Source organism: Aquarana catesbeiana, linkage group LG04, assembly GCF_042186555.1.
Source record: "Aquarana catesbeiana isolate 2022-GZ linkage group LG04, ASM4218655v1, whole genome shotgun sequence".
Taxonomy (NCBI): domain Eukaryota; kingdom Metazoa; phylum Chordata; class Amphibia; order Anura; family Ranidae; genus Aquarana; species Aquarana catesbeiana.
Window position 1 is genome coordinate 247949374 of NC_133327.1, and position 15990 is coordinate 247965363.

Here is a 15990-nt window from a genome sequence, read left to right on the forward strand (position 1 = left end):
TCAAATCTAAAGTCCGTCGGATTTGAGGCTGAAAAAGTCTGCTGAAAGTCCGGAGAAGCCCACACACGATTGGATTACCAGCCAGCTTTAGTCCGTCGGCGTCCGTTGGACTTTTGTAGACGAAAAGTCCGACCGTGTGTACGCCCCATAAGAGTTCTTTGTACAAACTTGATAAAAGGTAGTTATGAAGGGGCAATTGGATTGGGTGGGGTTAAAAATAGATTTGGGTCTAAAGGAGGTGTGTTGTATCGGTGGAGTGGACTGGGAATATTGAGACCAAGCTATCAGGTCATCATCCTCATTAATATTCCATAGTTCGCATAGATCTAAAATGGCTTGTTGGTCAGCTGAAGTGTCCAACGAGAGGTGCGAATCATCTAACGTAGTAGCTGATATGGGAGTTTTTTGTTTTTAATGTTAAAATGTCTTTTGAGTGTAAGGTCACGAAAAAATTTATTTAAGTCTTTAAATATGGTAAATGGGTTGGGAAAAATGGTGGGAGCAAAATAGAGGCCTCGGGATAACAAAGAGATTTCATGGTCATTGAGTGTGTATGAAGATAAATTAAAGATTTTTACAGTTTCCGCACTTTTGGTGGGCGGAGTGACTCTGGATTTGGGACAGCCATGGGTGCTAATTTCGCACCGAGCTATGCCAACTTGACCATGGGACTGTGGGAGACCAGGTACATCTGGGAGAACAATCCTTTTTCTGCACACCTGGTCTTCTACGGTCATTATATAGATGACATTATCATCATCTGGGATGGTCCCCCCAGTTCCGTACATGATTTCATAACCCACTGTAATAACAATTCATTCGGCTTATCTTTTACATCAGCCATGAACCCAGAATCTATCTGTTTTTTGGATTTGGAATTCTTACATACTAACAATCAGATTGCCACTAAGAACTATACTAAACCCACAGCCGGAAATTCATTTCTGCATTTTTCCAGCTGTCACCATCCCAGGTGGGTGAACAATATACCCAAGAGCCAGTTCCATCGGCTTAGGAGAAACTGTACTAGACTAGAGGACTACGGTTTCCAATGCACCACTCTTTCCAAAAAATTCATTGACAAGGGCTATCCGTCTAATACCATCAGTGAAGCTGCCTCCTTCAATCTGACAGATACCTTACCCAACCCGAAGATCCAGAAAACAGAACCAACTACTAGATTTATTACACAGTTCCATGCGAGTCATAAAAAGATGGAACAGATTATCAAAAACCATTGGTCGATTCTTACTCAGGATCCTCATTTAGCATCTTCTCTATCTGCTGTCCCTCAATTTGCTTATCGTAGGGCCCCCAATGTCAAGGCAAAAATTGCTCCGAGCAAAATCCCAGTTCAGAAAAAATCCCTTATATCCAAACAACTTACCCTCATTCCATTAGTTGGCATGTACCAGTGCAATAAAGCGCTATGTCTCACTTGCTCCCATGTCACACATGGCAGAAAAACCTTTAACACCAATGGCAACCAATACACCCTTAAATCCTTTTTCAATTGTTCAACGACCTACGTTATTTACTGCATCTCCTGTCCCTCTGGGCTCTTATATGTAGGTAGAACCAGAGTCATTTTCCACACAGATATACGTTTCTTCCTTACCATATTCTTACTAATAGATTTTTTTATTTTTATTTTCTGATTAGTTTTCTTTTTCTTTTTCAGTTCTATCTTCATAAACTATTATTCTAATTTTTAATTTTTTGTATTATTTATTTCTTTATTTATCATATATTTTTTCTCATCTTCATCTATTTTATCTTATTTTATTTCATTTTCTATATATATTTTTCATACATTTTTCAATTTTATATATTCATTCATTACTTATTATTTATTTATTATTTTTTATTATTTAATTATTATTTTTTATTTTTTATATTTCATTATTTAATATATAATTTTTATTTTTTACTTTACTTTATTTTTCATAATTATTCTTCATAATTATTTTTCGATTATTATTTTTCATTATTTTTCATCATTATATCTTTTGCTCATAGCCTTTTGTTTTTCCTAACTATTATTATTATTTCTTCTTCATTCTTATCTTCATTTTTTACATACACATCATATACTCATTATTATTTTTTCTTACTTTTATACATTTTCTATCACGTTTATTTTTATATCCATATTTATTTCCATTATTTTTTTGCTTAGTGTACCTACTTCATCTCTCATATTTTGTATCACCACTTGCTCTTCCTATTGCTCCTCCCTTCTGTTGTGGCCGTCGCTTATATAAAGGACACTTGCTCTATTAGCCTGCTAGATCTGAAGAAAATGTGGAAGCATTGAAACGCGTCATCTGACACATCCATACGTCACCTCCGCTCCTTTGTTCCTGGTGTATGGTGCGCTTCACGCTGGTTTCCATCTGGTTCCTGTTTCCTGCTTCCGGTCCTGGCTTTCAGTGCTTGACTAGATGTCGGCTCACCTTGCGGACACCCGGGCTTCACCATCCTCCTCATAGTCCAGCACCCATCAGCGGAGACTTTCCACATCGCTGACCACCTCTCCACTCTCTTCCCAGCGCCGTGACCACACAGTCTGGAGCCTACACCGTAAACATCCGTTAACATCTGAGATGACGTCCCTGGGCCAGCTACATGTCCTTTTTTGCCTGTATTTCACCTTGCTCCTGTGATTAGCCATTTGGCTGTTGTTTTTATATTTTTATTAAAGTCTTTTCTGATCCTGCACTTAGATTGGCGCTTCTTGCTTTTTATCCATAAATCAATGATAATTTCCAGCATTGCCAATTTGTAATATCAATGAATTGCTACTACATAATCACCAATGTGATATAACTATAAAGGAAGTCTAAACAAGGGAGGAGTTTTAGTGCTCCCAGAGTTGGGCTTTACCTGATCATTTTATTCTCATGGTGGCTAAGTCTCCCCCCTGTCAGAATACAATAACTCAGCAGGAGTGATTCCCCTATCCGCATCAAATGTGTGGATGGAGGAATCAGTTTTTTTTTTCATTCAATCTTCTTGTTCAATAAAAATAATTACTAGTGTATGGGCTGTCTTTAAGGGAGAAAATCCAAAAGGTTTTTCAAACCCAAATATAAGTAATCTTGCAATTACAGTAATGAATAATGTACAAAAGGCCTCAGAAATACAGTTTCTTCCTATAACCCACTATGTTGTCACAAGTGATATTGCCACTGAATGCTGCCAAGTGACTGCAGGTTCACTAGACTATAGGTTCTTGCATGTCCTTGACAGTTATATTGGCTTAGTCTGGTAATTAGACCTTTACTTGTAGCAAATGTATCAGATTTTCAACGAGTTCTGACTTATGAAAATAGTTTGTTAATCTCCAATGGTATCTTAAAATACCACTTTGGATTTAAAATAAAGTTCTGAGATTTTTTTTTAGGAAAAAATGTATGCCAAAGCTGTTTTGTATTGAAGAATTTTAGTCCACTATTTCAACACAAAAGGAGGTATTTGAGGTATTTATGCACAGAAACTAAAAGTCTCTTTAGAGCTGTGGGAAACTTGGCTTATCTTTGGTTAGCAGCAGACAGCAGGAATTACCCTGGCCTATGTCTCTCCAGGTTGCTAGTACAGTAAATAGTGAGGTTGCAAATTGTTTGCCAGTCACTGTTAAACCAAATATTAGAGTTTAGGTTCCTGGCAGCTCAATTCCTCCTTTCAGTCTCTATGGACAATAATGTACACCAATCGTGTTGTCCAAGTGTACATGATAATAAGTTTCTGTCTGTATACCTAGGTACATACAGTAACTGATTCAGTATGATGTCAGTAGCAAGCCTAACCAACTATAAAGTGAGATAGGCAATGCATTCATATCAGCATATATGTAATCAAGACCAGATTACCATCACTGCACACAGATTTGATGCCTGAAATAAATCTAACCTGCTAGGATCTCCACTTTTACACAACGCATTTTCATGTTTTATTGGTAATGAGCAAGAACCTCTGAGTACCAGTAAGGACCATCTGATGCCTAACCTGGCTCAAGGCCAATGCTGGTTATTGAACCTCAAGCTAAAACTAGCTTTAAAATCCCTTTAAAATCCCAGACCAGAAGTGACAAGGTTAACCAAAAAAGCAGGAGCTGTAAATAAACACTATCGCAATACTGGTTCAACACAGGTGTAAACCATAAACCATAAACCATAAAGAGTCCCCTGACCCCCAGCTGGGGCTCTTTCCTCTGAGCCCAGTGGCGGAACACCAGTGCCAGGTCGCTAGTGCAAACTCTGGTAGTTCCACCACTGGTGTCAGTAGGTTTTTTTGTTTTATTTTCTTTACCATTTTATTTAATTTTTAATTTTTTTTACATTATTTTTTACAATTTTTTTAGGGGTCCTGTTGGGGGGCTTTGGTGAAATATCAATCTCCTTCTCAGTAGCCTCAGCTACACAGAATGAATGGACAGGGATAGCTCTGTACGAAGCTTCCTGCCTATTCAGAAACGGTAGCATAGTAAACACAGTTTACTATGCCTCAGTTATGAATGAACAGTCACTGATCGGTACGCTCTCTATCCTGAAATCATCCCCCCTAGCAGCCAATGGTAGGGGGGAACCCGGCAGCACTGTGGGGGGGCAGAGCATAGGGGCCCGGTGAGAGCACAGGAGGTGGGAGAGAGCACAGGAGCCCAGAGAAAGCATGGGGGCAGGAGAGAGCACAGGAGCCCAGAGAAAACATATGGGGTAGAAGAGAGCAAAGGATCCTAGAGAGAGCATGAGGCAGGAGAAAGCACAGGAGCCCGGAGAGAGCACAGGGGTGTAAGACAGCACAGAATCCCGGAGAGAGCATGGGAGTAGGAGAGAGCACAGGAGCCCAAAAAGAGCACGGAAGACAGCAAAGAAGCCTGGAGAAAGTATGGGGCGGAAGACAGCACAGGAGCCTGGAGAGCGCATAGGGGCAAGGGACAGCACAGGGGCCCAGACAGAGCACAGATGCCCAGAAGGGGCCCAGGGGCAGCAGGAGTGGCAGCATTTAGAGAAACCGACCCCCCCACCCTACCCCTGCAGCCTCTGATTGCTGGTGGGAGAGAGAAGAGGAGAAGTGGGTATTCAGCGGCTGCAGGAGGAACAGGTGTACAGAGTGCAATTGCGACCCCTTTAGCTACACCCCTAGTTCACCTACTAATTTACTAGAAAGTGACCAATACATACATACAGTAGCACAGACCTAGCTATCTGGCACTGTGCATGTGAGGTAACAAGAAGGTGGCAGATATACTTCTGTCACCAGTCTTAAAATATATACACCCAGCATGGGAGATGAGCAGCATCAGCAAACTATCAAACACAGGGACACTTGCTGTTATGGCTATAGTTATGGCTGGGGTTAGTAGGAGCTCCTCCATAGCAGAACATGTGGTATTAGACTCTATTTACTACCTCCCACTGGGGTTTTCAACCCAGACACCAGAGACAGGAAGTGATGTACATAAACAACTCTGTGAACATCAAGCAGCATAGTCACTTACAAACATTAGAGGACAGCAAATCTCTGCATAGCATAAGCTTATATAAAATTATCATATTTTTAGTCCTCATGGGAAAAAGCGCATACTCAATAACTATACAAGTAAATGTCACTCCTTTTCCCAGCTGCCTAAAGGCAAAGGTCTATTGTGCCTTATATTAAATTCAGCACTGTACTGTACTGTGTGTACAGTAGTTAACAGCTAATACTTGAGCTGCACCTGCTAGGTTGCACAATGCAAGTTTACATATAGATTCACACACATTCAATGTGGCTCCTTAAAAACAGCAGATACTAATTACAACACATTCATGTAATTTTCCCTCATAAATTACTTATTAATCTTACCTTTTACTTTTATCATATGTACAAATGTTGAGGTGAAAAAGTACCTGAAGGTTGTCAGTAAAATAAATGTGTATGATAATTTTTTTGTTTGCTTGCAGTATTTGCAGGACAGTAATGCAGAAACAAAAGAGGGGGAGGAATCAACCGAATATATCACTATTAAACCAGGAGCGGAAGCTGAAGAGGTACATCATTTAATCGCTTGCCTACCGGGGCAATTGTATACAGTATACATATGTAATATACATTATATATTTTCTGAAAGTGGAGACCGTGGGGAATAAAATGCTGGCTGTTGAAATTTTTTTATGTCACACAATATTTGTGCAGTCGTTAACCACTTCAGCCCCGGAAGGATTTACCCCCTTCCTGACCAGAGCACTTTTTACAATTTGGCACTGCGTCGCTTTAACTGCTAATTGCGCGGTCATGCAATGCTGTACCCAAACAAAATTTGCGTCCTTTTCTTCCCACAAATAGAGCTTTCTTTTGATGGTATTTGATCACCTCTGCCATTTTTATTTTTTGCGCTATAAACGGAAAAAGACCGAAAATTTTGAAAAAAAATGATATTTTCTACTTTTTGTTATAAAAAAAATCCAATAAACTCAATTTTAGTCATACATTTAGGCCAAAATGTATTCAGCCACATGTCTTTGGTAAAAAAAATGTCAATAAGTGTATATTTATTGGTTTGCGCAAAAGTTATAGCACCTACAAACTAGGGTACATTTTCTGGAATTTACACAGCTTTTAATTTATGACTGCCTATGTCATTTCTTGAGGTGCTAAAATGGCAGGGCAGTACAAAACCCCACAAATGACCCAATTTTGGAAAGTAGACACCCCAAGGAAATTGCTGAGAGGCATGTTGAGCCCATTGAATATTATTTTTTTTTGTCCCAAGTGATTGAATAATGACAAAAAAAAAAAAAATTACAAAAAGTTGTCACTAAATGATATATTGCTCACACAGGCCATGGGCATATGTGGAATTGCACCCCAAAATATATTCAGCTGCTTCTCCTGAGTACGGGGATACCACATGTGTGGGACTTTTTGGGAGCCTAGCAGCTCCCAAAAAGTCCCAGCTCTCATTTGTTTTTGAAAATGAAGAAAGACAAGAAAAAATTTTTTTTTTTCTTTTTTCAATTTTCAAAACTTTGTGACAAAAAGTGAGGTCTGCAAAATACTCACTATACCTCTCAGCAAATAGCTTGGAGTGTCTACTTTCCAAAATGGGGTAATTTGGGGGGGTTTTGTGCCACCTGGGCATTCCATGGCCTCCGAAACTGTGATAGGCAGTGAAGAGTGAAATCAAACATTTACGCCCTTAGAAAGCCTGAAGGCGGTGCTTGGTTTTCGGGGTCCCGTACGAGGCTAGGCTCCAAAAAAGTCTCACACATGTGGTATCCCCATACTCAGGAGAAGCAACAAAATGTATTTTGGGGTGTAATTTCACATATTCCCATGGCATGTTTGAGCAATATATCATTTAGTGACAACTTTGTGCAAAAAAAAAAAATTTGTCTCTTTCCCGCAACTTGTGTCACAATATAAAATATTCCATGGACTCGACATGCCTCTCAGCAAATACCTTGGGGTGTCTACTTTCCAAAATGGGGTCATTTGGGGGGGGTTTGAACTGTCCTGGTATTTTATGCACAACATTTAGAAGCTTATGTCACACATCACCCACTCTTCTAACCACTTGAAGACAAAGCCCTTTCTGACACTTTTTGTTTACATGAAAAAATTTTTTTTTTTTGCAAGAAAATTACTTTGAACCCCCAAACATATATATATATATATATATATATATATATATATATATATATATATATATATATATATATATATATATATTTAAAGCAAATGCCCTACAGATTAAAATGGTGGGTGTTTCATATTTTTTTTCACACAGTATTTGCGCAACGATTTTTCAAACGCATTTTTTGGGGAAAAAGCACACTTTTTAAAATTTTAATGCACTAAAACACACTATATTGCCCAAATGTTTGATGAAATAAAAAAGACGATCTTAGGCCGAGTACATGGATACCAAACATGACATGCTTTAAAATTGCGCACAAACGTGCAGTGGCAACAAAATAAATACATTTTTTAAAAGCCTTTAAAAGCCTTTACAGGTTACCACTTTAGATTTACAGAGGAGGTCTACTGCTAAAATTACTGCCCTCGATCTGACCTTCACGGTGATACCTCACATGCATGGTGCAATTGCTGTTTCTGTTTACATTTGATGCCAGACAGACGCTTGCGTTCGCCTTAGCGCGAGAACAGGGGGGGGGGGGGGAGGGGTGCTTTTTTTTTAAAATTTTTTTTCTTTATTATTTTTTTGCTTTTTTATCTTATTTTTAAACTGTTCCTTTCATTTTTTTTTAAATCATTTTTATTGTTATCTCAGGGAATGTAAATATCCCCTATGATAGCAATAGGTAATGACAGGTACTCTTTTTTGAAAAAATCGGGGTCTATTAGACCCTAGATTTCTCCTCTGCCCTCAAAGCATCTGACCACACCAAGATTGGTGTGATAAAATGCTTCCCCAATTTCCCAATGGCGCTGTTTACATCCGGCGAAATCTAAGTCATAAAATGCTCGTAGCTTCCGGTTTCTTAGGCCATAGAGATGTTTGGAGCCACTCTGGTCTCTGATCAGCTCTATGGTCAGCTGGCTGAATCACCGGCTGCATTCTCAGGTTCCCTGTTGAGACAGGAGAGCCAGAGAAAAACACGGAAGACGGTAGGGGAGGGGGGCATTCCCTCCCACTGCTTGTAAAAGCAGTCTAGAGGCTAATTAGCCGACAGGATTGCTTTTACATGAAAGCCGACTGCTGGCTGAAAAGAATGATACCAAGATTATACCTAAACCTGCAGGCATCATTCTGGTATAACCACTCAAAGTCGTGAATGGTGTACCTGAAGACAAAAAAATGGTTAACAATAAAGCACAGTAAACGGTAAAGTATAAAAAATTGCATACCTGAAAAGCAAACATGATAAAACATAATAACAATAAAACATTGCAGAATAGAATACAGTAAAAAAGAGCAGAACAATAGAGAGAGAATAGAGAGAGAGAGAACAATAAAACGACAACTATTTTTTTTTATTTTATATTTTTGTTTGTGTTTTTTTTTTTTTACACTTTTTTTTGTAACTAACTTTTATAACTGTAACCGGTTCCAGGTTCGGGTCTCTCAAAATTCGATGGCATCTTGGGAGACCCTGTGAAAGTTTGCCTAGTCTGTGCAATGCTGTACCCTACGCTAATACTCAACTAGTGAATGGTAGCGTTCAAAACATTCACCAATGCTAAGACCAGTATTGTCAGGACAGGAGGGAGAATAATTAGTGGGTGTCACGCCTATATCCGCGCTTGCTGCAGACACGACATCTTTTTTGGGGGAGTTCGTTGGGTAGGGGGGACATAAAAATGCCTCTCATGCAGCCGACTGCATTTGGTTGGGGATGTGAATGGGGGAAGTACGGGTGCTGCAGGAGTGGTGGGTTCCCAATTAGGATTGGCGAATGCAGCAGGAAGGGCATTATGGGTACGACAGGCCTGTTTGTCTTCTTCTTGGTGGCAGCGGGACACTACTTGTGCTTGCCACCTCACCAGCTTGAACTGCACTTATGGGACTCGCCACGTCACCAAGTGTTACTGCAGTGCTGGTTTGACTACGACCGGGGTGTATTAGGCCGCTGGTGCTTGCCAGTTCACCAAAACGCTACCAAAAAAAACTGTTAGCGATCGCAGGGATCAGGCCTGACTCTGCGAATGCTGCAGTTATGCGTTTAGTGTTTTGTAAGTGACAGTGATCGATCTATACTGCACTTGGGTGGGCTGGGCCGGGGGGAAGGGTAAAACGCAGGTGCTAGCAGGTATCTGGGCTGATCCCACTAACACTGCGTTTTTGGGAACCCTAAACTGCTGGGGATGCTAGTATAGATCTGATCAGATCAGATATTGATCCGTTCAGATACTATACCACTAAGGGAGGTGTACGGTGCGTGCGTGGGTGTTAGCGGTACTGGCGCTAACCTGATGCTGCCTGGGGCTGGTGCTTGCCAGTTCACCAAAACGCTACCAAAAAAACTGTTAGCGATCGCAGGGATCAGGCCTGACTCTGCGAACGCTGCAGTTATGCGTTTAGTGTTTTGTAAGTGACAGTGATCGATCGATACTGCACTTGGGTGGGCTGGGCTGGGCTGGGCCGGGCGGAGGGGCAAAACGCAGGTGCTAGCAGGTATCTGAGCTGATCCCGCTAACACTGCGTTTTTGGGAACCCTAAACTGCTGGGGATGCTAGTATAGATCTGATCGGATCAGATATTGATCCGTTCAGATACTATACCACTAAGGGAGGTGTACGGTGCGTGCGTGGGTGTTTGCGGTATTTGCGCTAACCTGACGCTGCCTGGGGCTGGTGCTTGCCAGTTCACCAAAACGCTACCAAAAAAACTGTTAGGGATCGCAGGGATCAGGCCTGACTCTGCGAACACTGCAGTTATGCGTTTAGTGTTTTGTAAGTGACAGTGATCGATTGATACTGCACTTGGGTGGGCTGGGCTGGACAGGGCCTGGGCGGAGGGGCAAAACGCAGGTGCTAGCAGGTATCTGGGCTGATCCCGCTAACACTGCGTTTTTGGGAACCCTAAACTGCTGGGGATGCTAGTATAGATCTGATCGGATCAGATATTGATCCGTTCAGATACTATATCACTAAGGGAGGCGTATGCTGCGTGCGTGGGTGTTAGCGGTACTGGCACTAACCTGACGCTGCCTGGGGCTGGTGCTTGCCAGTTCACCAAAACGCTACCAAAAAAACTGTTAGCGATCGCAGGGATCAGGCCTGACTCTGCGAACGCTGCAGTTATGCGTTTAGTGTTTTGTAAGTGACAGTGATTGATACTGCACTTGGGATGGCTGGGCTGGGCCGGGCGGAGGGGCAAAACGCAGGTGCTAGCAGGTATCTGGGCTGATCCCGCTAACACTACGTTTTTGGGATCCCTAAACTGCTGGGAACGCTAGTATAGATCTGATCGGATCAGATATTGATCCGTTCAGATACTATACCACTAAGGGAGGCGTATGCTGCATGCGTGGGTGTTAGCGGTACTGGAGCTAATCTGACGCTGCCTGGGGTGACGCATATCACCGCTGGGCGATCAGGGGGCTAAACCTTTATTCGGTAGTAAACGGCGGGTGCCCTGACACTATAAAAAATAAACAAACTAACCAGCGTCACCCGTAACAGTTATACGGTGATCACTGGTGAAAAGGTTAACTAGGGGGCAATCAAGGGGTTAAAACATTTATTAGATAGTAAATGGGGGTCCCTGTCGCTATAAAACACTGACGGCGAACCTATTTAGCTCCCTAACTAGCGTCACCAGTGACACTAATACAGCGATCAGAAAAAATATCGCTTAGCGACACTGGCGACGGGGGGTGATCAAGGGGTTAAAACTTTATTAGGGGGGTTAGGGGGGTATCCTAGACCTAAAGGGGGCTAACCCTAACTGCCCTAACACAGTAACTGTCACAAACTGACACCAATGCAGTAATCAGAAAAAAAAAAAACTGCTTGGTGTCAGTGTGACGGGGGGGGGGGGGGGGTGATCGGGGGGCGATCGGGGGGGGGATCGGGGGTGTAATGTGTGCCTGGCATGTTCTACTGTGTGTGTTTGTGTTTTACACTCACAGTGATGTCTTCTCTCCTCGGCGCCGGAACGGAAACTGCAGAGCCGAGGAGAGATGACATCATTTCCTTTGCTGCTGTTTAGCATACAGCAGCAAAGGAAGATTCTCATTGGCTGGGAGCGATCGTGAGGGGGGGCCACGAACGGATGGTCTCCCCCTCACCTCTCATCGCTCCCAGTCACAAGCCGACCGCCTCGGGCAACGGGGGGGGGTCCTATCGGACCCCCCGCCTGCGGGAGGCAGATCACGTACGGGTACGTGATTCTGCCTGCCCGTGCCATTCTGCCGACGTATATCGGCGTGAGGCGGTCGGCAAGTGGTTAATCAAACGCAAATTTTCAGGAAGAAATATAGTTAAATAAATTTTAGTACATACAGAAACAATAATACTAATACCCAATTTTTTGGTAAGAGATAAAATATGATATGGCGCTGAGTAAATAGATACCAAACATGTCAATATTTAAAATTGCACATGCCTGGGATATGGTGAAAAGTACAATAGGCAATGTTTTAAAAGCCTTTACAAGCTATCAGTTTAGAGTTAAAGGTGAGCTATGGCACTAAAATTATTGCTCTTACTCTGATGTTCATGGCAATATCTCACATGCGCAGTTCAATCACTCTTTACATATGCGTCTTTGCATTTGCGTGAGAGCATGGGATTTAATACATTTTATTTAATTTTATTTTACACTTTTTTTTTCTTTTAACGTTATTGCTATCTCAAGGAGTAATCAAGCTCATTATGATAGCTTTGGGCAGTGACAGGTAACCATTATTGAGTCATCAGGGGTCTATCAGACCCCCAATGTCACCCCTACCTTTCAAAGCATCTGATCAAACACAGATCTGTTTAATCAGATGCTTCCCTTTCTGTACCAACCAAGGAACGACAGCACTGAAACTGGAAGTGACGAAATGCTATCTACTTCCAGCTTCATTCGTCACAGAGGAGATCAGGGAACATATGTTCCTCCATCATCTCTGTACGCAGCTGACCTAACCACTCACAACAGATCCCGGCTCTCCCGTGGAACAGGGGAGCCTGGGAATTTCAGCGGGTGGCAGAGGGAGGATGGCCCCCATCTGTGCACAATAAAAGTGATTTGGGAGCTGATCCATGATCCTGGTATAACCATGTTCCTGGTATAATGGCTTGCTGCCTAGTCTTTATATATACAGCCTCTTGACAGCAAGCAGTTAAAGAGCAGAAATGTTTGTTACTATTAAAGCAGTAGTAAACTGCTGAAAACACAAAACAAAAAAAACCTGCAAGACAATAGTATACTATCACATTATGAAATACTTACCTTAGAATGATGCCCCCGCAGCAGCGCCCAGTTACTGCTGAGGGGGCTGACATGTTCCCCTGGTGTTTCTTCCGGGTTCGCAGGCTCTGGCGCTGTGAGTGGCCAGATCCATGATGACATCAAGTCCTCCGTTCTGGCAAGGAGCTCTGAAGTTCCGGCACGATCCGCCGGACCTTCAGGGTGGATTCACACCTATGCAGTTTTAGTGCTTTTTGCATTTTGTAGATTTGCACTACAGTCCATTTAACATGGTTTCCTATTGAGCACGTTCTGCAGTGCAAATCTGAAAAATGCTAAAAGCATAAAAAATGCAAAGGTGTGAATCCAGCCTTATAGGGCGTACACACGGTCGGACTTTGTTCGGACATTCCGACAACAAAATCCTAGGATTTTTTCCGACGGATGTTGGCTCAAATTTGTCTTGCATACACGCGGTCACACAAAGTTGTTGGAAAATCCGATCGTTCTAAACGCGGTGACGTAAAACATGTACGTCGGGACTATAAACAGGGCAGTGGCCAATAGCTTTCATCTCTTTATTTTTTCTGAGCATGCGTGGCACTTTGTCCGTCGGATTTGTGTACACACGATCGGAATTAATTTTATCTCCTGCTCTCCAACTTTGTGTGTCGGAAAATCCGATGGAAAATGTCCGATGGAGCCCACACACGGTCGGAATTTCCGACAACACCCTCCGATCGGACATTTTCCATCGGAAAATCCGACCGTGTGTACGGGGCATTAGAGTGCATGCAGGGTGATTATCTCCTAAACCATGCAGGTTTAGGAGATATTCATTTTACCTACCGGTAAACCTTATTGTAGACTTTCCTGTAGGTAAAAATCACCAAGTGAGGTATACAACCAATTTAAGCCTAACATTTAATGTCCCTTTAAATAGTCTGTATGGGCCAAAGTGGCCCAAAAAATCTATTTACTAAACAAACAGGTGTACTTGCTGGGTGTGCTCTAGTAACAGTATGTAGCCTCAGCTACATACACTAAACAGTTATTTGTGTTCCGTTAGTGGGATGGGAGCTTCCCTGCCCACTCCTGGAGGAAAATAGAGTTGGGCTGAACACAGCTCAGCCATCCATAGGAAGCTTTGCATTCTATGAATGAATATAAAGCTCCCTCTGGAGCATAGAGACTGTAGATGATGTCATGAGGTCTAGCTCAGTAATTTAGAGGAAGCTTTGCAATCATTCATGGGAAAAAAAGCTTCCTGTGAATGGTTGGGCAGCACTCAGCCCAGGGGGTTCTCATCATACTGCCACAACACAGCTCTATATACTGTATGCAGCTGAGGCAACATACAGTTAATAAGGCACGCCCAGCAAGCACATCTGTTAATGCAGTAAATAGTTAATTTGGACCAGCTTGTTCTAAATTAACTATTTAAGCAGAAATAAAAAGGGTTGTAAACCCTCACGGTTTTTCACCTTAATACATTCTTTGCATTAAGGTGAAAAACCTTTTGTACTGAAGCATCCCCCCCAGACCACCTTTTTCTTACCTGAACCTGAACTTTCCAGCGACGGAGACGAGCAGAGCAACTCCAGCCACTGTCTTGGGTCCTCATTGGATAGATTGATAGCAGCAGGAGCTCCCGCTGCTTTCAATAAAATTCAGTGACACGGGAGCCGGGGGGGCGGGCCCGAGTCCTGCTGTCTGCGTCGATGGAGGCAGCAGCATGACTTGGGAGCACACCCGCACGAGTGCCCCCATGGAAAGCGGCTCTCCGTGGGGGCACACGAGAAGAGGAGGAGGAGCCAGGAGCGCCGCGGGGGGACCCCAGAAAAGGAGGATCGGGGCCACTCTGTGCAAAACCCTTGCACAGGGGAAGTAAGTATAACACGTTTTTTTTTTTTTTTACAATCACTTTAAACATTAGGCTTTAAGTCTGGAGTCAGCTAAACAGGACTTTGCCCTCTGTCATCCATTCTCTCTCATGGCAATATAATTGGAGATATACTTTTAATTATTCTAATCAAAAACTTACTGTAAGGCAGGGCCGGTATAAGGGTGGGAGGGGCAGCTGCCCCGGGCATCTGTAGCAGTGAAGGGTGAAAGTGCCCTGTATTGAAGTGGTTAAATAGTGTTTTCAGTTTGTGCAGCTCAGATACAGTTAAGTTCCACTTTAACCTAGACACAGGCACAAGTTGCTTATGTTTAAAATTCATGTGCATGCTAGAGATGGGCTGAACACCCCCCGGTTCGGTTTGCGCCAGAACTTCGCAAGGATTCGGAGTCAAACAACAAACCCCAATGAAGTCTATGGGACCCAAACTGGAAAAATCCCAGTGCCCATTTTAGAGGCTTATATTCAAGTTATTGGGCATACAAAGGGTATAGGGGTCCAGGTACGGGTGCCCTGGGGGACATGTATCAATGAAAAAAAAGTTTGCAAAGAAGATCATTTTTAAATGAGTAGCGATTTACGGATGTAAACAATAAAAATGAAACATTCCTTTAAATATAGTACCTGGGGTGTCCCCTTAGTCTGCCTGTAAAGTGTCACATCTGTACCGTGTATGCAGCAAAAATGACACTTATAAAAGCCCAAAAAATTACATTTTCCCTGCAAGCTTTTTTTATTTTATAAACAACGGCTTGAGGAGCCAGTCTGTATGATGGGGCCACAATTTAGTGCACTTGGAACAAGATTAGAGATTTTTTGGATAGATTCTGGTGTCTGTTTTGCAGACTTGTGATAGAAGTAACAGGTGTGAAGAAATTGGGCTTTGGGTGTTGGTGGTGACTTCACACCGTAACCCTGTAGAGGTACTCTTGATGAAAGCAAGAACTGACCTTGCCATCAAACATTTTAATTATATGCACCTGTCAAACAGGTGTGGAAAAATTGGTCCTTGGGTGCCCATGAAACCTATACCAAAAAATGTCTTCATGATAAAATCAACACCCACAAAGCTAGACAGCCTAGGCAGCCTTGCACAGATTCCATATCCCAAAAACACCTAATCAGCAACATCGGCATCAGGGGCTTGATAGCTGCTGCTAATCCAGGAATTATTAATTTTGATAAATGTCAGCCGGTCAACGGGTTCTGTGGACAGACGCACACTTTAATCTGTCACAAA

General features: G+C 42.5%; 1 protein-coding gene across 2 annotated transcripts in view; it reads left to right on the forward strand.

Annotated features, from left to right (window-relative positions):
• LOC141139846 (probable cation-transporting ATPase 13A4) overlaps positions 1–15990 on the forward strand; it is a 268626-nt gene that overhangs the window by 93028 nt on the left and 159608 nt on the right. For both annotated transcript variants that reach the window (XM_073626375.1, XM_073626374.1), the window contains exon 15: positions 5946–6032. In XM_073626375.1, the coding sequence (XP_073482476.1) occupies positions 5946–6032 (87 nt within the window). The remainder of the gene's footprint in view (positions 1–5945; positions 6033–15990) is intronic.